The sequence below is a fragment of the Malaclemys terrapin genome, chromosome 3, assembly GCF_027887155.1.
Source record: "Malaclemys terrapin pileata isolate rMalTer1 chromosome 3, rMalTer1.hap1, whole genome shotgun sequence".
Classification (NCBI taxonomy): Eukaryota; Metazoa; Chordata; order Testudines; family Emydidae; genus Malaclemys; species Malaclemys terrapin.
In genome coordinates this window covers 53587897-53611503 of record NC_071507.1, presented here as the reverse complement: position 1 = coordinate 53611503, position 23607 = coordinate 53587897, and the positions used below count along the sequence as shown (strand labels likewise).

Genomic DNA, 23607 nt, shown 5'->3' with positions numbered 1-23607 from the left:
CTGTCTGCCCTCCTTCGTTCTCTTGTCCGCCTATCTTCTCTGGGCTGCTTCCCCTTTGGCCCTGTGCACCTTCTCGACCCTTTTTAGCAGGGACCTGGCAGGTAACTGGGCCAGAGCTCTCCTCTGCTTCCCCAAGCCTGCCCAGCACTGCTCTGTCCAAGGTACTACCTCCTTACCTCAGGAGCCAGTCCTCCTCCCTTGCTAGTCAGGGAGAGACTGCCTTCTCCTTTGCTAGGCATCCTTTATATAGGGCCCAGCCTGGCCCTGATTGGCTCTCCACAGGCCTTTGCTGATTGGCTGCTGGCCTGCACAGCCTCTCTGGCCTGTTCCAGCCCTTTTTCTCAGGGCGTGGGGCAGCCACCCCACCACAGGGTGTACCACGGATTTATATAGAGGCAGTATGATATTTTCTGTCTTCTTATCTATCCTTTTCTTAATGATTCCCAACGTTCTGTTTGCTTTTTTGACTGCTGCTGCACATTGAGTGGATGTTTTCAGAGAACTATCCACAGTGACTCCAAGATCTCTGTCTTGAGTGGTAACGGTTAATTTAGATCCCATCATTTTATATGTATAATTGGGATTATGTTTTCCAATGTGCATTACTTTGCACTTATCACCACTGAATTTCATCTGCCATTTTGTTGCCCAGTCACCCAGTTTTGTGCCCGTGTGTGTCTTAACATCTCTTGGTTAAGTCTGCATACACAAAATTAGTCTGAATAAGGAAAGGAGATACAAAATGACTACCTCACCCTGGCTCTAATTCACTACCTTTCTTCATAGGTTTGGAGGACTCTGCTCATGTCTTTGAAAAGAGTGGTAAAATCTTCAGTGCCACGCTCGGCCTGGTAGATATCGTCAGAGGAACCAATTCCTATTACAAACTGCAGCTACTGGAGGATGACCGAGAGATCAGGTGGGTTTAATTTCCCATGGAAATGTGGGATTTTTTACAGTACTTTTTTTATACAAATGCCAGATATAAATAGAAATGTCTTCATGACTTCTTTTAAAAATTTCTGTGATGTTGTTTTGTTCTGTATGGGAAAAGTTCCTTTGTAGTTCTGGAAACCCAAACAGAGCAACATGGCATAAGTGCATGAAAACATGGAAGTGAAACTGACCAATCTAGTTTCATTTTTGCCGAATAGAGTGAGATGAAAAAAGTAAACCTACAGGATGAAATGGAAATTAGGAATTGATAAGCACCTGAGCAAGTCTGGTTTGTGCTCAATTCCACTGATAGTGAAAACATCTCAGATTGATCAGTTGGGGTTTTTTAGCTATAGAATTAGGGTTAATTAAATGATGTACCACCCAAACTATAATGTCCTGGGACCGGTGTCTCAGCATTCGAGAGCAGCAAGGCAGGATTTGGCCTGAGGATTTGGCATGATTTAATTTTGGGACATGGTTTATGAAGAGACGTGCAGGCTGCATTGTTTTCTCTAACTCCTGTTTGGTATGAGCTGACTGCGAAGCCTCTGGAGGCTAGCTCAGTTTCAGGCTGCTCCACATCTGTGAAGCATGTAGAAACCAGTACCCTGAGGCTTGGCAAGGTGCATTGAAAAAGGCCAGGAAGCATCATGCCCAGTCTTAGCCAAGCATACATCAGAATTGTGCACATGCTATACTATTGAGGAAGGTGCAGTCAAGAGGGCCTTGGGGAAAATGGATTCTCCTGGAGCAGAGAGAATGCACAATAACCAAGGTAAGCTAAGGGCTGCAGATAAGCTGCCTATTTCAGCTGTGGATGACTTATACTTTAAATTGCTTAAAGCAACAGAGGGTCCTGTGGCACCTTTGAGACTAACAGAAGTACTGGGAGCATAAGCTTTCGTGGGTAAGAACCTCACTTCTTCAGATGCATCTGAAGAAGTGAGGTTCTTACCCACGAAAGCTTATGCTCCCAGTACTTCTGTTAGTCTCAAAGGTGCCACAGGACCCTCTGTTGCTTTTTACAGATTCAGACTAACACGGCTACCCCTCTGATATTTAAATTGCTTGTACTTCAAATTGGACACTTGTTACCAGTTCCCATATCTGGATTTGTGATTAGTATGTGATGAAATTTCAGGACTGGTATTCAGTGCAGACAAATAAAAAAAAAAAAAGATTAATCGTATCTCTACAAATCATGCAAAAACTCTTTAAGATGGTGCCAGTACCACAGCCGGACGTGTAAATGATTGTATTTTGACAGTTTCTCTCTTTTTAAATTTAGACTAGGATTTGGAGTCTTGCCTAGTTAGTGAATAGTTTAGTTTAAAGTTGTGCATGCGTAACAAGGATTTCATAGTGTCTGTTTTCAAAATGTGTGAGCATAATAAGTTGACATTTGCATTATTCTGTTCAGTTTCCACATTTCACAAAGCAAAAATCAGCCACAGCAGTGACTGGATATAGACAGTGGAGTTGCAGCGCCATAGAAGATGACATTGGGCAACCACACAAATGGGAATTGTGGGCTTTCCGCTTGCTCGCTTCATTCTGGATCGCTACTTGGACTATTAAATTGCCTTGTTTCTCTCCTTTTAATGTCAGGATCCTTTGTCTGTGCAGTCACAAGAGTTGAGGCTGTCTCTTCCTTCTCTCTCCCCCCTGACTCCCAAGAGCCACCAGAATTTCTCTGAATAACCATCTCCTCTGGCTCCACTATAGGCCAGTTCAGCCTTGATGTAAGCAGGCACAACTCTGACTCTCTCAAATGGAAGTTGAATCCACTTACAGTGCTGCTGCTTATGGCAAACGCTTAATGAGTAGCGGTGAAATCTGACATTTGTAGCCATGCCCCTATGTTTTTATGTGTGATATAAAGTTGGGCATTGATAACAAAAAAGCATTGAAATCCTAATTAATCTTACTCTGCAGTATTGTCTTCTTTAGCCCGCAGTAGAGCCCAAATATGTTAGTTGCTTGCAAGATAGAGGCTGATCCCTTTCCCAAAGACATGTCATGTAAAACGACAGATGAATAAAGAGTGGGGAGAAAGGGATACAGCACACAAGCAAAGCAATCAGACTAATGCAGGGGTCGGCAACCTTTGGCACGCGAGCAGATTTTGAGTGGCACGCTGCCTGCCCACTGAGAGGAGGGGGCGGAGGGGCCGGAAAGCGCCACGCTGGGGGAAGAAGGGGGAGGAGGGAAGCTTGCTTGCCGCAGGACCAAGCTCCTGCCCCTGAAGGGGAGAGTCCCGGCCCCCTGCCCCACTCAGCCCCCCCGCCCACCGCTCTCCCCTGCGGGGGCAGGAGGCAGAAGCTTGGTCCTGCGGCAGCCACGCTCCTCCCCTCCCACCCCCCACCCCCCGTTTCTTCCCACAACGTGGTGCATTCCGGCCCCTCCTGCTCCCCACTCTCCCTGCCGGCGACGGAGCAGAGCACAACACAGCAGAGCCGAGTGGCAGCGTGCTCGCTGCTCCGTAGAGGAGGCAGAGAGAGGTAGGGATGGGCCTTGGGGAAGGGAGTGGAACAGGGCATATCCCTCCCAGCCCCCTGCCATGAGCCATTCAGGGCAGGGGGCTGGGAGCACCCCCACGAGCCGAGCACTCCAGCCTTCTGCCCTGCACCCCCCAACACCCAGCCCTCTGCCCTGCACCTCCACACACACTCCCCAGCCTTGTGCCCTGCACCTCCACACACACCCCAGCCTTGCGCCTTCCACCTCCACACACACACACCCCCCAGCCCTCTGCCCTGCACCTCCACACACACACACACACCCCAGTCCTCTGCCCTGAACCTCCCCCACACCCAGCCTTGTGCCCTGCACCTCCATACACACCCCAGCCCTCTGCCCTGATCTTCCCCCCACACACCCAGCCTTCTGCCCTGCACCTCCACACCCCGCCTTGTGCCCTGCACCTCCACACACCTCAGCCCTGATCCTACACACACACACACACACACACACACACACACACACACAGCCTTCTGCCCTGCACCCCCCTCTGCCCTGACCTCCCCCCAACACCCAGCCTTCTGCCCTGCACCTCGACACACACCCCAGCCCTCTGCCCTGACCTCGAGTTGCCCCGCTCAGCCCGCTGCAGGCCTAGGTGAACAGAACCCCAGGCTGGCAGTGAGCTGAGCAGGCTGGTGGCGTAAGATCAGCATTTTAATTTAATTTTAAAGGAAGCTTCTTAAACATTTTGAAAACATTGTTTACTTTACATACAACAATAGTTTAGTTATATAATATAGACTTACAGAGAGAGACCTTCTAAAAAACGTTAACATGTATTACCGGCACGTGAAACCTTAAATTAAAGTGAATAAATGAAGACTCGGCACACCACTTCTGAAAGGTTGCCTATCCCTGGACTAATGTATCAATATTTAAGGTTTTCTGGTGTGTAGGTGGGAGGACTGGATGGCGCAGGTGACTAGTGATGGACCATAGAGCTGAACTGGCAGACTAGAGATGAGAGGTTCACGTTGGTAGTGAGCAAGAGGTGTTCTACTGTTTGGTTGCTATTGTTGGGTGTCAATGATGAAGCAAGGTTAGTTTCAATCCAGGTCCCATAGGTAGGGCCCTACCAAATTCACCGCCATGAAAAACATGTCACAGACTGTGAAATCAGATCTCCCCCCATTAAATCTAGTTATTGTAGGGGAGGGGAGGGCTGGGGGTGCCCCAGCTGGGGTCTCCTACTGTGCACCAGGCTCTAGCTGCTAGTCCTGGCAGGGCTGGGGCAGGACAGGATTTCTTCCCCTGTATGGCCGCCCTCCAGGAGAGATCAGACCTACCTCCAGGTACCTCCCTCAGCTTCAGGAAGCTCTGCGGCTGTGCTGCCTTTAGTGCCCAGATCTGAAGGCAGTGCAGAAGTCAGGGTAGCAATCCCGCGAACCCCCTACAACAGCTCTACGACCTCCTTTTGGGTCAGGACCCCCACAGTTACAACACCGTGAAATTTCAGATATAAACATCTGAAACCATGAAATAGACTATTTTTAAAATCCCATGACCCTGAAATTGACCAAAATGGACCGTGAATTTGGTAGGGCCCCACCCATAGATCAAGTGCCAGCATCCCAGCCACAATGGATACCAGGTGGCAACTTAGTTGGTGTCTCCTGAGATTGCAAACGGTTGCCTGGCTCTCTGCCATAGGGCTTGTCTATACGCAGAAGTGGCCCTATTTTAACTATACCAATATTGCTAAAGCAGTACAACCCTCCTAGTGTGGACACCGTTATACCAGTATAAAGGCTCCTTTGTAATATAACCGTGTGCTCCTTTGATTATTTCAGTAAAAAAATCACCCCCAACTGAAATAGTGAAATTAGTACAAAAAACTGCGTTAGACCAGGCCTTGGGGAAGGTCCCGCCAGGTCAGAGTTGAAGCATGATGATAGGACAGTAAAGGAAAGCTTTCACTGCTACCCTCACTTTTGCCTCCAGAGCTGTTAATCTAGTGGCCTTCAGTACTACATTCACACATCAAATTCAATATTGGTGCCTAAATAGGGTGCACATCTTTCTGTGGCAGCCACTTTTTGGTAGCTCTAGGCATTGATGTATAAAAACTTGCCCCATTATGTGTGTGTAGTCATTCCAAAACTAGAGAGCCTTCCATTTAACGATAACGCAGATGGATGATTCTGATACTATGTCCACACAGTCTTTATTGCGGGATCAGATTCATTTAGAACTGAGATCCAGAGATCTTACTTGTCCCCTTTTCCTTTTTGTTTGCTTCTAGGTATTGGGTTTTCAGATCTTGGGGTCGTGTTGGCACTGCGATTGGGAGTAACAAACTGGAGCAGATGCCATCTAAAGATGATGCCATTGAGCACTTCTTGAATTTGTATGAAGAGAAAACGGGCAACTCCTGGCATTCCAAGAACTTCACTAAATATCCCAAAAAATTCTACCCCCTGGAAATAGACTATGGACAGGTAACTCCCTAATATTCCTGTGCTGGGAAGATAATTCTTTTTTACACAAAGGAAAATACTTATCCTGCATTATCTTATTTGCTTTTTGAATGCATTTGTTCAACAAAAGGATAAGGTGCAGGAATCTGGATATTTTGCGTTAGGCAGAGTGCTAAAGTGCTCAGTGCTATGCGAGTGTAAGATGATACTGAGCCTACCCCAAGTGGCTTACCATGTAGATCAGGTGCAAACAACAGTGCATTTAAATAGATAACTAGTCATGTTAGAAAAGTGTTAAAACTAAAGTTAGCTCAGATGCCTTTGAGTCGACACTGTGCGCCCACTTTTGGGACCTCTCAATTGGGGAAGTTAAAAGGACACCAATAAGTCAAAAGTAGTTTCATGTACTGCCCAGATCCCCGAGTCCAATGCCAGTTGTACATTACAATCTCATTTTCCTAGTTTTAAGAAAGTACTCTCTCCCCTACCGCTGTGTGAGTGACCCATCCAAACAGAGGAAACACTAAAACTGGCTCTTCCCCAGAGTTCTGTCAAATGCATATACTGAACAGACCAAAAACGAGAAATCAGCCATTGCAGAAAAGAGTCAGCTGTTTAAATAGTAAAACAAGAATTCTCCCTCTTCTGACCCCTGAGAACTTCTGTGAGTTTACTTAAAGGGATATCCTCAACTTGAATCATACTTCTGAGCGTTTTTTAAACCTACAGTTGTTGAACATAGCCCCTAAGATAACAGTAACAAAAAAATTAGAAAATATTTTCTAGCTATCACATATTCATATGGCCAAATTGTTGGACGTCAACTGAAATGTTTGAATATAAAAATACGTCGCTTTAGCAAAGTAGTCTGCATTAATTCAGAATGTTACACTGATGAGCTGTTAATAAAATTACAACCTCAACGCACACTGAACTCTGTTTTGAAGTACAAGGCAGATGCTTTATTGATCAGGCTACAGCATCTTTGATCTATATCCAGGAGAACACACAGATGGTATTGTGGTCAACAGAAGACTGTACCATGAATAGACAGATTTACAATAGAAATGTATTGAAAATGATTAGTACAGGCTGTGAAGTTCAAACAAAGCACAGTCCCCTAGTTCAGACCAAGATCTACATACATGCTAAGTATTATTGAAAAAGAAAACCTATTTAATATTGCCTGGGTGAAGCAGCAAAATACAAGTTTGAAGATGAAAAATATGTTCTTCTAAATTTAACTTGCATTTACATGGAGCACCACTTGAAATTACATATGTCAAGTTAACGATTATTCAGTTTTTTTAATACAGACTTAATGACCCATTGCTTTGTATTCTCAGAGCAATACCTCACATTTCCCACCAAATTCAGTCATTTGTGCAATAGTGTGCCCTCTCTAACTTGGCTTTGAGTTGTTACCATGACAATCAATATATTTCCCTTATCCCTTGGTATGTTTGTATTTACTCTTTCTAGGATGAAGAAGCTGTGAGGAAACTGACAGTGAGTGCTGGGACCAAGTCAAAGCTTCCTAAGCCAGTCCAGGACCTTATTAAGATGATCTTTGATGTGGAGAGCATGAAGAAAGCCATGGTGGAATTTGAGGTACTTGCACTTTTATTTAATGTTCCTTGTTTCTAGTTACGCCTTCCCACTAGACACCATAGTTATGCTGGCAGTAGCAGGCTGTTCACACTGTGGATCTCATCCAGCACTGTCAATGGGAATCATTCATTGACTTTGGAGGACATTGAATCAGGCCCAACAAAAAGTGTGTGTGTGTGTGTGTGTTCTAACCAGCCTTTATCACTAGTTTAATTTAAAAAATCCCTGTAAATGCCACTTCATTCATAACTATACAAATGTCATCTTGGCGCATCTCTTTCATTAGTGATGTCTGTATCGAATGTTCTCAGCTTGTAAATCTAAAGGAGACTTTTCTGTCTGCTCGTCCTGTAAGCTCAACCTAGGACCAGGAAAATCATTCTGTGTTCCTCTGTGTTATGCACATCATCACCACTGGTAGAGGTTTTGGAATCTTAACTCAGATGGCCACTGATACATGAGGCAAGAAACACCCTTCTGGGTCTGCAGCCCTGACACTAGTAAAACTATTATTAGTAAATTTAAATAACTGAGGCTCTGGAGGTGCACAGAAAGCTGATATGTGCATTAAGGTGATGTTTTGATAAAGCCTATTTCCTACTCTTAGTCATGTTAAATGCCGGATTCTTGTGTAATGTTTCTAAGGCTTGCTCTACACCTCGGAATTAGGTTGACATAAGGCAGCTTATATTGACCTAACTATATCAGTGTCTACACTACAGCCTTGCTCGCGCTGATGTAAGTTACCCTACTACACCGACATAATAACTCCACCCCCACAAGAGGGGTAGGCCTTATGTCAGTGTAGTTAGGGCGATGCAGTGTCTGTGTACGCTCTGCTTCCTTACATCAGCTGTGAAATTGAAAAGAAAGCTGGCTCCTGGCTCCCCAGCCGGGCTGCTGCAATCCAGGCTCCCCACTTCCTGCTGCCCCTGCAGTCCCGACTCTCTTCCTCCCTCTCTCTCGCTCGCTCGCGCGCTCTCTCTCTCTCTCTCTCCGGCTGATGGGAGGCAAGAAGCCCCAAGCGGCTAGCCCCCTGCTCCCAACTGGGAGCTGTGCAGACCTGAAAGCCTTGGCTCTCAGCTTCCTCTCTCTCCTCCCCCGCCCCCCCCACCCAAGAGGCGCACCACAAACAGAAGGAGGGTAGTAATTACTGTGGTGGCTGTAAGTGGACCTAACATAGGTCTTAAGATTGTAGTGTAGACCTGTGGTCAGCGGCTCACCACTCTTTCAGTTGAGGGAAAAAAGTGCTGTGATCCACCCTTCTTCCCATGTCTTTAGGATAACATATAGCTATGAATCCAAACAGGTGGGGCTAAGAATGGTCTGGTAGTGCCTGCCTAAGGCCCTACTTAACTTCCAATATTGCGGAAATTGCGGATTCCACAATATTAGGCTTCCACTGCAATTTGAGAGCGGGAGCCCCTTTCTGTGCAAGGCTGACAGTGGGGGCCCCTTCCAGCCCACAGCGGAAAATCACGGAAAAATAATAATGGGCTTTATTACTGCAAATAATAAGGTCCATTATTACTTTTCCGCAATTTTCCATGGCTTGTCCACAACTCAGCCACTATTTTTTGATAATCATCCCACAGTTCAAGTAGGGCCATATGCCTGTCTCACCCTGTGCATATAAACTTGTGTATTAACTTTCATCTGCAGTCTCCAAATCTATTTTTAATGCTGTGGGTGAACTGCTTGCTGCATGTCAGGGCATCTGTAATGTTCAACAACATTTCTCTCTTGCTTTCTTTGGTCAGCCTATAAAGGTAGTTTAATTCACCTAGCATAAAATTGCATATTGAAAGAGGTGTTGTTTGCTCTCTGTGACATACAGATTAATTTGCACACCACCTTTTCTACAGCTACACTTCAGTTTGTCATGTGCAGTGAAACACTGTATACCTGAAGTCCTTTTAATGTGCAAGCACATTCTGAAGCATCTATGATAACAGATTTTCCTGTATATTCTGTGGCTTTTGAAAGCAGATTTTGGATTAAAGCCTCTAAAATAAGTGCTAATGATTCTCCATTTCCTGTACTGTTTAGATCATCTGGAGAAAATTAGCTCCATTGGACCCATGCTAATTTGTGCCATTTGAGGCTCTGTATGGCCCCTGGAGCTTGAATGGAGACTTGCTCTTCCCATTAGATTATGGCTTCGTTATTATCCCATGCATGGGAGCAGCAGCTCTTTCCAATGAGGAAAGAATATTGCCTCTGCTAGGGAGCCAAAAACTGTGTGCAGTCTCCCCAAGGGGTCCTTTCATCCGCCTGATTTCATGTGCTTTTTATCTACTGCACTGTATCCAGGCACTCCCAATGTGTGTAGATAGCTTTGGCAGCTTCAGGCTTTTTGCCGGTAGACTTGCTGTGATATAAAAGATTATTTCCATGATGGGGGTGACCTGAAGACTTTCTTCAGCTTTCTGATTCTGTAAAGACTTCCCCTCACTTAACCCTGTACTAGTCCTGTTACAATTCTTCACACCATTGTTTGTAGTAAACACCTGCTTAAATGGACTAGGACCTGAACTACCCTAGTACTGGCCATTCTCATTCCTGGATGGAGACCCTGACATCAAGCACTGGGGCGAAGTACTACATTACCCCTTCGCGAAGCATTGGTGTATTAACTGTTTTGCTGCTGGTAGCCCATGTGTCTGCCGCTTCTGTGTTGTTTTGTCCTCATGTTCCACCTGGTGCATGTGACTGCACTGGAGGTGATTCTGACAATATACCTGATGCATTTGGCAGCAGCAAAGTGGCTATATTATTGATCTAGACCTGATCCGTCATGATCTCTGTGCTGTTTTGTCCAAAGTTAAACAGATCAGATCCATGTTGCTTTGCAGCTTAAAATCATAGTTTTACATCTTGTTTGCTACTTTACTTCCTATATAGCCGTAGGAGATGGAAGTCCACTCCACCCTGGTAATGCTAATTTTAAGTGACTTGAAGAAGGGACTTCCAGCACTTCAACCTAGACCTGGTCTCTTGGGAGGCTACATAACAATCTAAGGCCTTGGCTACACTTGGCCGCGGCAGCGCGCGAGTATAGTCGCGCCGCCAGCGCTGCGAGAGCTCTTCAGTAAGTACTCCACCTCTCCGAGGGGAATAGCTTGCAGCGCTGCGAGCGAGTGTGCAGCGCTGCAGGCGCTGATTACACTGGCGTTTTACAGCGCTGCGCTCGGGGGGTGGGGGGGGAGCGTTTTCACACCCCTGAGCGCAGCAAGTTGCAGCACTGTACAGCACCAGTGTAGCCAAGGCCTAATAGATCTTGCTGTTAGGGAATGTGTATTGGTCTAGGCAGTGGCAAGCCTAAATTGTCATCACTGAGAATGTTTTGTCTGATTACGACCATCTTTGTCTTATTTCTCCTGAAAGTGCATGTGTCCCTCTACATGAGTGTCCTCAAGATATCGTAAGTTGCACTCTGTCATAGCTGAGGCTGTGACTTCTATCTCTCAGTCCAGCTTGGTTTATCTTTATAGCTGGATTTCATCACGTTATAGATGCAGCAGGAGGGGGAAGCAAATCTCTGTACCATGATACAAGGTGCAAATTATCATGCAAATTACTTCAGCACTTGGGTGGCAAGGCTCACTGGTTCAGAAGAGAATCTCAAGTTCCTTTGCAGAAGGGGTGTGCATGTGTAACTGGGAATTTTAACTTAAATTTAATGAATAAAATAGAATTTATCCAACAGTAAATGATTTGTGGAGTTTCCTAGAGGGTTCTGCCATTGAATCCTGTTTGGAACTAGCCACTCTACACTTTTCCTCTCTGGGATGAGGGTTTTGGACTTGGTGCCTGTCAGTGCTCTAACTACACAAATAGTATTGACCTGACAAGCTGAGGGGTGTTCTGTGAGGACTGCTAATGTCCATAGAGCATATCCATAACCTCTTGTAAACCATTCAATTAAAATGGAGCTTTGTTAAATGCTGCTGCATGCTTCTTCATTACAAAGCTGGTGTATGAAAAGGTCTAGATTTAATCTATAACTCCCAAGCTCCAGCTGTTCAAAACTGCTACCAGGCCAGAGAGAGATCTGGGAAGGTCTTGAGAGGTGAACCAGTAGAAGAATTAAGGTCTGGGGGGTTTAATTAGTTTGCCCAAAATGTGGGGAGGATGAGATAGGTGGGGGTGCCAGGCAACATCTATTTCTAAAATAAATTAGTAAATAAAATGTGGAAAACAGAAGCATAACTTGTACTGTGAGATTACACTTTTAGTTAACATGTGCCTTGATGGGGCACTCTGTATGCAAAATACAGAATACAACTTCCTCATGCCTTACTCTGCAGTTTACAGGTGCCAAGTGCAAGTGCTGAAATGGAGTACGCTTGGACTGTTACTGCAGTCAAAATACTGGGCACATTATGTGATCTCCTGAAGGATATTTTATTATGTTCAAACTGACCTTTATATTAGTTTTTCCAGCAGTAGACCTAATTATAAAAGGTCATGAATGCTTATGGCATTAGGTAAATATTAAATCTTATACTGAAACACTTATTTTGTTCAGCCCACGTACTGCACATGATCTTAAGTTACAGACGTAATTTTGTCCCATTGGGAGATAACTTGTCCATATTCTGGCTGCACGGCTCTATTCATTCTTCAATCCGTGCAGATAAATGCCAGCTCTGAACTGTTTTAATTTTTATATGATGTATTCTGCCTGGAGTCTCAGATCTTTCTGGTGGCCAGATGAGAGGAACGATAGAGGTTTCATTGTAATGGAGTCCTGTTTTAATTGCTTCAACAAATCTCCTTGTTAGATTGACCTCCAGAAGATGCCACTGGGAAAGCTGAGCAAGAGGCAGATCCAGAGTGCATACTCCATCCTTAACGAAGTTCAGCAGGTAAGAACATAAGAAAGGCCGTACCGGGTCAGACCAAAGGTCCATCCAGCCCAGTATCCTGACTACCGACAGTGGCCAATGCCAGGTGCCCCAGAGGGAGTGAACCTAACAGGTAATGATCAAGTGATCTCTCTCCTGCCATCCATCACCCCCTCTGACAAACAGAGGCTAGGGACACCATTCCTTACCCGTCCTGGCTAATAGCCATTAATGGACTTAACCACCATGAATTTATCCAGTTCTCTTTTAAGCCCTGTTATAGTCCTAGCCTCCACAACCTCCTCAGGCAAGGAGTTCCACAGGTTGACTGCGCTTGTGTGAAGAACTTCTTATATTTGTTTTAAACCTGCTGTCCATTAATTTCATTTGGTGGCCCCTAGTTCTTATATTATGGGAACAAGTAAATAACTTTTCCTTATCCACTTTTTCCACATCACTCATGATTTTATATACCTCTATCATATCCCCCCTTAGTCTCCTCTTTTTCAAGCTGAAAAGTCCTAGCCTCTTTAATCTGTTCTTATATGGGACCCTTTCCAAACCCCTAATCATTTTAGTTGTCCTTCTCTGAACCTTTTCTAATGCCAGTATATCTTTTTTGAGATGAGGAGACCACATCTGTACGCAGTATTCAAGATGTGGGAGTACCATGGATTTATATAAGGGCAATCAGATATTCTCCGTCTGATTCTCTATCCCCTTTTTAATGATTCCTAACATCCTGTTGGCTTTTTTGACTGCCGCTGCACATTGTGTGGACGTCTTCAGAGAGCTATCCACAAGGACTCCAAGATCTTTTTCCTGATTAGTTGTAGCTAAATTAGTTCCCATCATATTGTATGTATAGTTGGGGTTATTTTTTCCAATGTGCGTTACTTTACATTTATCCACATTAAATTTCATTTGCTATTTTGTTGCCCAATCACTTAGTTTTGTGAGATTTTTTTGAAGTTCTTCACAGTCTGCTTTGGTCTGAACTATCTTGAGCAGTTTAGTATCATCTGTAAACTTTGCCACCTCACGTTTTACCCCTTTTTCCAGATCAGGTGAGCAAGAAACAGACTTTACAACCAGCAAGGGAATTCAGAAGTCATTCTGGGCTCAGAACGCAGCTGGATTCCTTGCTGCATTTGTACTTTATAGAGGTTACACTTGTTTTGATCAACTAAAAATTAATGGAGGAAGGGTACATACTTTAGGCTGCAGTAAAAGGGCTGCTTCATTCTTTTTTAATTAACCCATTGCTGAGGACACTATTACTATTAATCACACCATCTGTAACTGAGGCTGTCTACACTTAAAATGCTATGGTGACACAGCTGCAGTGCTTCAGTGTAGACACTCACTACTGCAACGGGGGAGGGGTTCTTCCATCACTGTAGGTAATCCACCTCCCCAAGAGGCAGTAGCTAGGTCAACAGAAGAAATTTTTTGTCTACCTTTTGCTGCCTATTAGGATTAGGTCGGAATAGCTACATCTCAGGTGTGCACTTTTCACACACACGAGACACAGCTCTGCCAGTGTAAGTTTCTAGTGCAGACCAGCCCTAAGAGGACACAACTTCAGTGTTGTAATGTAAAAAAGACCTAAGTTGTTCTTTAGGAAGAACAGCCTTTTAAGCATGTGGTAGAGGAGTATGTAAAGTTAAGCCTGGTCTACACTTAAAACTTAGGTCACCATAGCTACAGCCCTTGGGGTGTAAAAAATCCACTCTCCTAAGCACCATATCTATGCTGACCTAATCCCTGGTGTAGATGCAGCGAGGTTGACAGAAGAATGCCTCTGTCGACCTAACTGCAGTGTCTCAGGGAAGTGGAGTTCCTACAGCAATAGAAAAACCCCTTCCATCACCATAGTCTGTGTCTACACTACAGGGTTACAAGAGGCATAGCTGTGATGCCGTAGCTATGCTGCGCTAGCACCCCTGGTGTAGATATGGCCTGAGACAGGACCAAATCCACTGCTGCTGGTGTAAATGGGGGATTAATCCACTGAAGTCTGTGGAGTTGCGCTAGCAGTGAGCTTGACCTAACACTCCTGTGGAGTGGCAGTTACTTCTGTTCTCTGCATTCCAAGATGAGGTTCTAAGATGGAAGGGGAGTGTGTTTGCTTAATGATATATTTAGACATGCTGTACTGCTCATCTGTTCTGGGTGATATAAGGCACTGTAGCTCATGATTTGGAGCATTCCAAGGATCGCTAGTCAATATCGTTCAGAGAGCTCACAAAAGTCCTCTGTATGGTACCCAAAAGAGGCATGCAGAGGGGCACTTCCAGACTTACTGTAAATGCACATCAGCTGCATGCTGCAACAAAATGATTCATTCCACTGTTCTCTAGTTCACTCTGTGAGCATGTCTGCGCTTACGGTTTTATTGCGGTTCGTTTTGGTGTACCAGAACCTCAGGTTTCTTTCGAACAAGCGTATTCCTTTATCAGTTGTTCCTTTACGGGAAAATGATTGTATTTCTGTAGGTATTTTGATTTGGAACATGGAAAGTGATTTAACAGGACTGTCCCTTTATTCATTTAAGTGGGTTTCAGCATTAAAATCATTTTGGTTGTGCTTCTCTGTCCTTGTATTGGTAACATTTCTTTTTACCTTGAGTGCATCTATTGTTACATAGAGCTTTCCCAGAATTCGTTTCTCTTTTTCTCATTTAGGCAGTTTCTGATGGTGGCAGTGATTCTCAGATACTGGATCTCTCCAATCGCTTCTATACCCTGATACCTCATGACTTTGGGATGAAGAAACCACCTCTCTTAAATAACCTAGATCATATCCAGGTATTAATGAAACTTATGATATTTATTGTGGAAAGCAGCTCTGGCACCTGATATTCAAATGTAGAAGGTTTGTGTTTTGTTAAGTGTGAATGAGGAAACACCTTCTTCTAGGAATTTAACTAGGTCAACTTAAAAGTGACCATTGCTTCATTGTTTGGGACAGAACTGTTCGCAATCCTATTTGATATTGTAAGGCTTTGACTATTATAGTGTAGCTTTGTGTGTAAGTATGTAGGCTTCTTTCTATGCTGTTTAAGTTGGCTTAGCTGTTATCCAGAAATGTCTGAAGAATTGTCCCCTGTGCTTAGCATAGCAAAGGCTGAACTAGCTCTTAACCATCACTTCACAGGCTTTGCGGCTTATATACAGCTAAAGAGATTCTGGGCCAAATTCCTCCTCAGTATAAGTGGGATAACTTTAGGTTTTCAGGCTTGAAAATGCTAGCCTGACTCCCGCCCATATTCTGTTGCATATCTTTGCCAAAGGATCAACTGATGTAAAGTTTTAAAGTAGCAAAACTGAATGGAAAGGGGAAAACCGAGGGGATTTGTTTTTAGCTTTGTGAAAGCAGAGAAAGATGTAGAGCTTGACCTTAACGTAGGAATTGCAGGTGTTAATGTAGGTTCTACACAATCCTCATGGATACTGAGCTGCTTTTGACATCACACCCTGGGATCCACTCGTCTGAGAAATTGCTTATATCCCCATGACCCTCTGCAGAAGATGAAGTCTGCCAGTTTGCTTGAGCTCTCTATTCTGGAGCTTAAACTCTCTATTCTGGAGCTTAAACTCTCCATAGCTGGCAGCAGAACAGGGGAGGGCTTCTGAAATCTGCACCCTCCTTTGGAGCCTGGGATGGTTCACTTAAAGAGAAGTGTCAGATCCGTTTGCCCAGGTGCTGTATTGATTTTATAATAGGGATAGGTGGGTTTTTGTGAACAGAAATGTTCTATAAATAGCTTTATTGATGTGAGCCACCCAAGTGTTGTGGCAGTGGTGCACAGACATTTATAAATATCTCGTCATTAACATGCTCATAGCAACTGCAGGACAAGGTCTTAAGGCTGTAAAGACTTTCCTATGGTAAGAAAAATAACCTCTTCAAATTATCCAGGCCAAAGTGGAGATGTTAGACAACCTGCTTGATATTGAGGTCGCTTACAGCCTTCTCAGAGGTGGAAATGAAGATGGGGATAAAGACCCAATTGACATCAACTATGAAAAGCTCAAAACTAACATTAAGGTAAATGAAATAGAATAGTAGACTGTGGTCAGTGGCTGTGAATATGAACTTGGCATCCATTCGTATGGAGTAGAAGGCACTGCTGGCAAACTAAAAATACAGCTTTCCACTCTAGCAGGAAACAAATCATGCCCCATGTTGAGCTCCCAGTATACCATTATATATGCCTGTATTCACTCCACCATCTGTACAAAAATAATTTCTTAATTCTAATGCCCTGTTTGTGTTCCTGAAGGGTGGAATGGGGGAAAGCCCATATTTCCCGGTCTTTCCAAAGCCTCCAATAACAGTTTGTGTCACCCTTCAACTCATACAGAGATGATTCTTTGATTTTGGCCAAAAAGCAACTTATGATGCCCGAGGCATGTCTGTCCTAGTGATAAATAAGAGATTTAGTGGGGGGAGCTACCAACTGCAGGATGAATTTTTCAGTCCCCAAAATGACCTAACAGGATCACATTAATCTGCATTTTTAAAGGAAACCTTTTGTGTTCTGCTCTTTCCTCCCAGGTTATTGATAAAGATTCAGAAGAAGCCAAGATCATAAAGCAGTATGTGAAGAATACACATGCCTCTACCCACAATGCATATGATCTAAAAGTTGTGGATGTAAGTTTTGAAGGGGTGGGGAGTTAGGTGTGTAAAATTGGTTTATACACCTTTGCTTTCTTCAGTGTCTCTTTTGTGTGTTGAATAACTACTGAGCTTCTGTTATAGAAAGTACTTGTTACATGAGTGAATACAACAAAATCTCAAGGCAAGGAGCTGGGGAGGAATTTGCAAATCTAAGTTTTTAGACATTTCTTGCTGTCAAGATGTTTTTATTTTCATTTGTCTCTTAATAAATCCAGGGAAAAAATCACCTTTGGCCTAAGAGAAACCTGGAAAATTTCAACCCCAAAGGAGAATTATTCAGAAAGTTGTGAGCAAGTAAAAATTGGGGGGGGGAGTAGGGAACAGAAGTGGTGCTAGCCCACTCGGAGCCCTATGAAGGAATATTTTGGTGCCCCTTTTCCCCTAACACATACTAAAAAAGCAAATGGGGGCCCCCTTGAGTCTGCTTATGCCAAGCGCCAGCACTTAAGAGAAATAACTTGTAATGAAATGTCCTGGTGTAACCTTTGATATAGATAACTGGCAGCTGGAGTTAGATTATGACAGTGTGAAGTTTGCTTCTCTTAGTATGTTAACTTTCCTAGCACAAATTAACCCATTTTCAAGATCAGACCATCTTGCCATGCACCTGTTAACTATGAGATTTTTGTTTTCCTTTCTCCCTCTTTAAAATGATAAAGATCTTCAAGATTGAACGTGAAGGAGAAAATCAGCGTTACAAACCGTTCAGACAGCTTCATAATCGCCAGCTGCTCTGGCATGGCTCCCGCGCTACCAACTTTGCCGGCATCTTCTCACAGGGTCTCCGAATAGCTCCCCCTGAAGCTCCTGTGGTATGTAAAATGCTACTTGTTAAACAAGTGCATAACAATAATTGTGCCACTCATCCTGTTCCTCTTGACACATTTTCCCCCCTCCATCCGTCTGGTCTCCTGTGGCTGTTATCTGTAAGAGCCTAAAGAAGAGAATGTCTAGTTAAGGAGGGGCCAGATGACCTCTGTGAACATGTAATGCTATTCAAGCTGTCCAGAAAGAATGGTTGCTGAGCAACATGTCTATAAGTTTGCCAATAAGTTATACCTCAGACAGAGCTTGGGGGTTGTTTTGTAGCATTACTCTTCTAGTTAATACAGAGAGAATTCCAGGCAGATGGTTTCAACATCAACTTGGTCTTTGAAGCTGGGATTTTATTTTGATAACCTTTTTCCTTTCCCACTCCCAGACTGGTTACATGTTCGGTAAAGGTATCTATTTTGCGGACATGGTATCCAAGAGTGCCAACTACTGTCACACGTCTCAGACTGACCCAATAGGCTTAATCTTACTGGGAGAGGTTGCCCTTGGAAACATGTAAGTAACTTGTATGTTATTAACTGGCTCAGAGTTGTAGAAGGTAGCACCTAAGCTGTCTTCATCCAAGTGACAATGAGAAGCTGTTGCAGTTTGCTTGGAAATCATTAAAAGCTTTCTTAAATCAGGACAATTTTGGAAACTCCTGAAATAAGTGAATAATTTGAGTAAAATTTGTGCTGCAGATAGAGAATATTGCCTTAAAAAGAAACAGCATTAATAGTAATAACTATAATAAGGAAGGAGAAACCACAGCGGTCTTCTAAAGGCATAGTATGTAAAATAACTTCATAGTAATGTAACTAAATGTCTTTATTTTTCACTAAGAAAGTTCTCTTAAACTCCTCCAGAAATGTTCTTCTTTCTACTTTCTAGGCATGAGCTAAAGAATGCTTCCCACATAACTAAGTTGCCCAAGGGAAAACACAGTGTCAAAGGTAAAGCTTAGTTGAGAAATTATCAGGGTGACGATAACTGTAACAATCGTTGCTGCTTCATCCCATGTCAGCTTTTGCTTGGTGAAAAAAATATTCTAGTCTTGTGCTATGGCTGTATCTTCAAAAAGATTGGATAACGTTACCTTCAATAATGTATTTATGTATTTTCATATGGGGAGGGGGAGGGACTCTTGTTTCATGCTTCATAGTGTGTTAGCTGGCTGTCTTAAGGTTCAGGCAGGAATTTCCCCCCAAGTGTAGCACTGAACAATAAAGTAGGTGTGTTTGTCTCTGAGGTATCTGGTATTGGGCATTGCTGGAGGTAGGATGTTACTTGATAAACCAGTAGTGTAAAGGATTTTGAATAACACTTTCAAAATCCCTTTAATATTCAGGGAATAAATAGCTGTTTTTGTCTGTTGCTGATAAAAGCTGGAATTGGAACGATTGCTGTTCTTACAATGCTACTTAAGTTCCTGTTTTCTGGGGGATTTGTAGAGGGAATTAATGAATTTTGAGAATTATCCGCACAGAATTGGGGGAAGAGTAACATTTGACAAATGCCCCTGATTAAACAGAGTGCAGATCTGAAAGGCATCTTTGATTTTTAAGATATAAACTCTAGTAAAGATCTGACTTAAGTGTCCATGTAAGTATACAGTACATTAGGCCCCAAATTAACTGTATGTCAAGGAGGGGCTTATACAGGAGAACAGAAATTAGTTCATTATTTTAATTTCATTTAAATTTTACAGTTTAAATGTACTCTGTATTGGGAATGGTGTGTGAGAACTGGAAAGTGAATATAGTCTATACAGTGTCAGCGTCACTTTTAAGATCTCTTGGGATATAAATCTGTAGCTTACAGCAGTGGTTCCCAACCAGGGCTCTGGGGCCCCCTAGAGGGCCGTGAGCAGGTTTCAGGGGGTCCACCAAGTATGGCCAGCATTAGACTCAGTAGGGCCCAGGGCAGAAAGCCAAAGTCCTGCCACATGGGATTGCAGCCCAGGGCACTGAAGCCCATCACCCAGGGCTGAAGCCAAAGCCTCAGGCAGTTTCCCTGCTTGCTACCCCCTAACGCCAGTCCTAGCTTTTATATGCAGAAAAACAATTATTGTGGCACAGCTGGGCCATGGAGTTTTTATAGCTGGGGGAAGGTTTGCTCAGGAAAAGAAAAGGTTGAGAACCCCTGGCTTTTACAGTACAAGTGAGGCTGTGCTGAAGCGCTTGATTTCCAGTGGACATAAGTGGGAACTGGATAAGAATCCTCTGACTTCAGTGCAAGCAGAAATGGGCTCTTAAGTAATCTGGCAATTGTACACAATTTCGTTTGAAGAAATAAGAAAATTTAAACTTCATGCCAGAGAGACTGGACATACCATAGGATTCCCCAAATGTCTTTTATGGCAAGCCATTGAGAGTAGGGGTATGGTGCTTGTAATGGTCTGTAAAGTATCACACACATCTATTGCACTGTATAAATGACTGTAACACTGAGAATAGTGAGAATTTTTCTAATACTATGTGAACAAGATTTTGCCTACATTCCAAACTTATAATTAACACTGTCTTTCTTTTTCATAGGTTTGGGCAAAACTGCACCAGATCCTACAGCCACTATCACTCTAGATGGTGTAGATATTCCTTTAGGGAATGGGATTCCATCTGGAGTTAGCGATACCTGTCTTCTATATAATGAGTATCCTTTATTATCATTCCACTTTAACTGGAAAGCATTTCTCTGTATTATAACTTGCAGAATTATTAGCAAGCACCATTACAGTAGAGGAAGTTTACATACAGAAGCCTTTTCTTTTAGATCTTTTATGGAGTGGTTAGTAAGCTACAATTTGCAGAGTCCCTCTAACAATTTTAGAATAATGTTTAAAGAAACTGTCATTATCAACCCTGCATAAAAAGAAATAGTACACATGGTAAGTAGTTATGTTACCTACAGTACTTTGCACTTCTGTAGCACTTTCAAAGCTCTTTGTAAACCATTTAAATTTAAACTTCACAGCACTTGAGGGGGGGAATTAGCCTTTTACTATTTCTAGATGGATGGATAAACAGAGACCTATAATTCATTTGTCCGCACTCATGGTATGTCAGTGACAGAACCAGGGATAGCACCTGTGTCTTGATTCTCAAATAGATGATCTAACCACTAGATACACTTCCTCCCATCCTACTAATCAAATAACTTTTTAAATTAACAATCTCTAGACCTGTCAGAAACTCAGCTGACTGCTCTTGGGTGAATTGTTTCACCATAAAGCTGTTTATCTTAAGAGCTGGCAGCAGGGAGCATATGGCAGGTTTGGCTTTTAATATCGCTCCTATGTTAGTTCAGTTGACAACATGAAATGGAGTCAACTAATGTGCTATTCATTCAGCTTGTCATTATTAGTTTTAAACTACATCAGACTTAGTGAGAATTTGTTTAATCTAGATTTAGGGCAGGTCTACGCTACAGCTTAAGTCAATATAACTTACGTTGCTCAGGGGTGTGAAAAAGTGCACTCCCCCTCTCCCCAGCGACACCAGTTTTGCACTGTCCATACCAGTGGGAGATGCTCTCCTGCCAACGTAGCTTCCACTTCTCGACAAGGGTGAAGTAATTATGCCAACAGGAGAGCGCTTTCCCATTGGCATAGCATATTTTCACCAGACATGTAGCACTGTGGTGTAGACTTGCCCTTAGGAGTCATCATCTTAGAAGTAGGTTTGTAGCATTAAGAGTTGAGAAAATGAACAGACAAGGTGAACTGCCTTATTTTTCTAATGAAACTTAGTAGCATAATAACTATGATGCAGGCAGTCTCAGTCCATTTCAGCAATGCCAACAATTGCACTGTTTTTCATTTTCAATCTCCCTGTGAGGCTAGCAAGTATTCTCTGTTTTTATAGATGGGGGACCTGATACAGATTGAATGGCTTCACACTGGAAAATAGTAAGAGAGATAGGATTAGTATTCAGGAATTCCTGATCCTTAGTCTCATGTTCAGACCACACCTTTTTCTTTGTCCCTGATATTTGGACTGAGCGTGTGACTTGGCGCCATGAGGTCCTGGCAGACAAGAATGGCATTGCATAAACATAATCTTCAGCAAACGCGGTCCCTGGTCCAAGTCAGTTTGTCTCTTGAGATTCCCATCACACTTTCTTCAGTGCTGCTCCTGTCTGGTAACTCTGCCTATTCCTTTAAGCAGTTTACACAATAGACTCTGATTCAAAGTAAACATTGTTGAAGTCCAAGTTATGTTGTTGTTTTATAGTAGCTGTTCCTTAACTCACTGTTTCCTTCCCAGATATATTGTCTATGATGTTGCTCAGGTAAATTTGAAGTACCTGCTGAAACTGAAGTTCAACTATAAGACATCACTCTGGTGAACCCTATTTAGAAGCCCCGTTAATGAGTTATAATGTAGTTACATTCTAGTGCTGACTTCTGACATGCTTAAGCATTGACTTCCCTTATCAAGGTATCAAAGCGCTAAGATGCAGCAGAGGTTACTAAATCCAGATTTAGTAAATCACTTTAGTAAGAGGTTTTTATATAAATATGTGGCAGCACATGGAACTGAATTCTGATGAGAATGAATACCTGGTTTTGTTTTAAGCCACTTCTAATTTTTGGGCTATCAAGTGTGTCTTTGAATTGATGGTAGACCAAAAAAAAAAAAAAAAAGGGAAGGGGATTTTAGCCAAATAGAGTTGGGGAGGAAAAGGAATTTATGAATGTTTACAAATAGATGCGCTATTTAAAAATAAGTTGCCCACTTGTTTAAAATATCCTCTTCCAGTTTTGATTTTGAATAAATGTTAAACGTGCATTTATTTTGAGGTAAAAATAAAAGCTAATTTCATACTAACAACTTTTATTTTTATGTTGCAAAATGATTGAATTGCTTTGTTAAATTGTTCCAATGTATTCTTTTGTAATGCTTTTAAACACGCCATGTCTCTCTAAATATAAACACTGAACATTAAAACCTGTGGACACATCTCACAATCCATGTTGGAATGAAAACTTGGACTTCCCATTGAGATTCTTTTCCCCATGAACAGTCGGTGGTGGTAGTAAGCAGTTTCTGATTAAACCAAGGCCTAATGTTCCAACTGTCCATGGAAAGCACCAACACATGTTGCTATGTTTCGTTCAGTGTTAGCCTCAACAAACTTCCTTAAATACCATTTTTTCATGTGATTTAGGCGGGGTGAAGGTCGTTCCTGTAGACTGATGTTCTTCTGATCCACAGAACAAATGTGTTGCATGGGTATAGCAGGCTTCACTTGCCCTGACCTAGGCTGAAATGCAAGTTCAGTCTCCATGGCCAATTTTATCCTTGACCACTCTTGATAGACTGTCAACGGAAGGTGCCATTATTTCTAAATATGGTAGTTTTTGTGATGTGGGTATTTCTCTTAAATCCAGAGAGAGACCAACTCACTTCCCATAGACCACAAAACAACCTGGGATGATTTTTGACCATGGTGACTTGGTGTTTAAATGTTCCTTACCTAATGTCCTGAGCTATCCATTTCTACATTGTTTTGATATATGCAGTGTAAAACATGGAGTAAATAACTAATAACCCTGCTTCTGTGACTCGTTCACAAACTACACATGTTGAGGGCTAAAATACATACATTTTAAATGTGCTAAATCTCAACAGAGGAAAGTCCAAATTCAGGGCATCGTTCTAATATGTATATCATAATGCCTGCAGGCACAGTAATGCGAAAATGCTTGATTTTTAGAGTATGAATCAGATTTTTACATAATGAAGTTGGTGAGATTGCAATTA

General features: G+C 42.8%; 1 protein-coding gene across 1 annotated transcript in view; it reads left to right on the top strand.

Moving 5' to 3' along the window:
* The window catches only part of PARP1 (poly(ADP-ribose) polymerase 1), a 55727-nt gene extending 32328 nt beyond the window's left edge, over nucleotides 1-23399 (top strand). The window contains exons 12-23 of the mRNA XM_054022836.1: nucleotides 787-919; nucleotides 5705-5900; nucleotides 7362-7490; nucleotides 12278-12361; nucleotides 15028-15150; nucleotides 16265-16393; nucleotides 16904-17002; nucleotides 17689-17841; nucleotides 18231-18358; nucleotides 18734-18795; nucleotides 20380-20494; nucleotides 22108-23399. Coding sequence (XP_053878811.1) covers nucleotides 787-919; nucleotides 5705-5900; nucleotides 7362-7490; nucleotides 12278-12361; nucleotides 15028-15150; nucleotides 16265-16393; nucleotides 16904-17002; nucleotides 17689-17841; nucleotides 18231-18358; nucleotides 18734-18795; nucleotides 20380-20494; nucleotides 22108-22189 — 1433 coding nt within the window. The 3' untranslated portion in view covers nucleotides 22190-23399. The remainder of the gene's footprint in view (nucleotides 1-786; nucleotides 920-5704; nucleotides 5901-7361; nucleotides 7491-12277; nucleotides 12362-15027; nucleotides 15151-16264; nucleotides 16394-16903; nucleotides 17003-17688; nucleotides 17842-18230; nucleotides 18359-18733; nucleotides 18796-20379; nucleotides 20495-22107) is intronic.
* The last annotated feature ends 208 nt before the right edge of the window (nucleotides 23400-23607 follow it).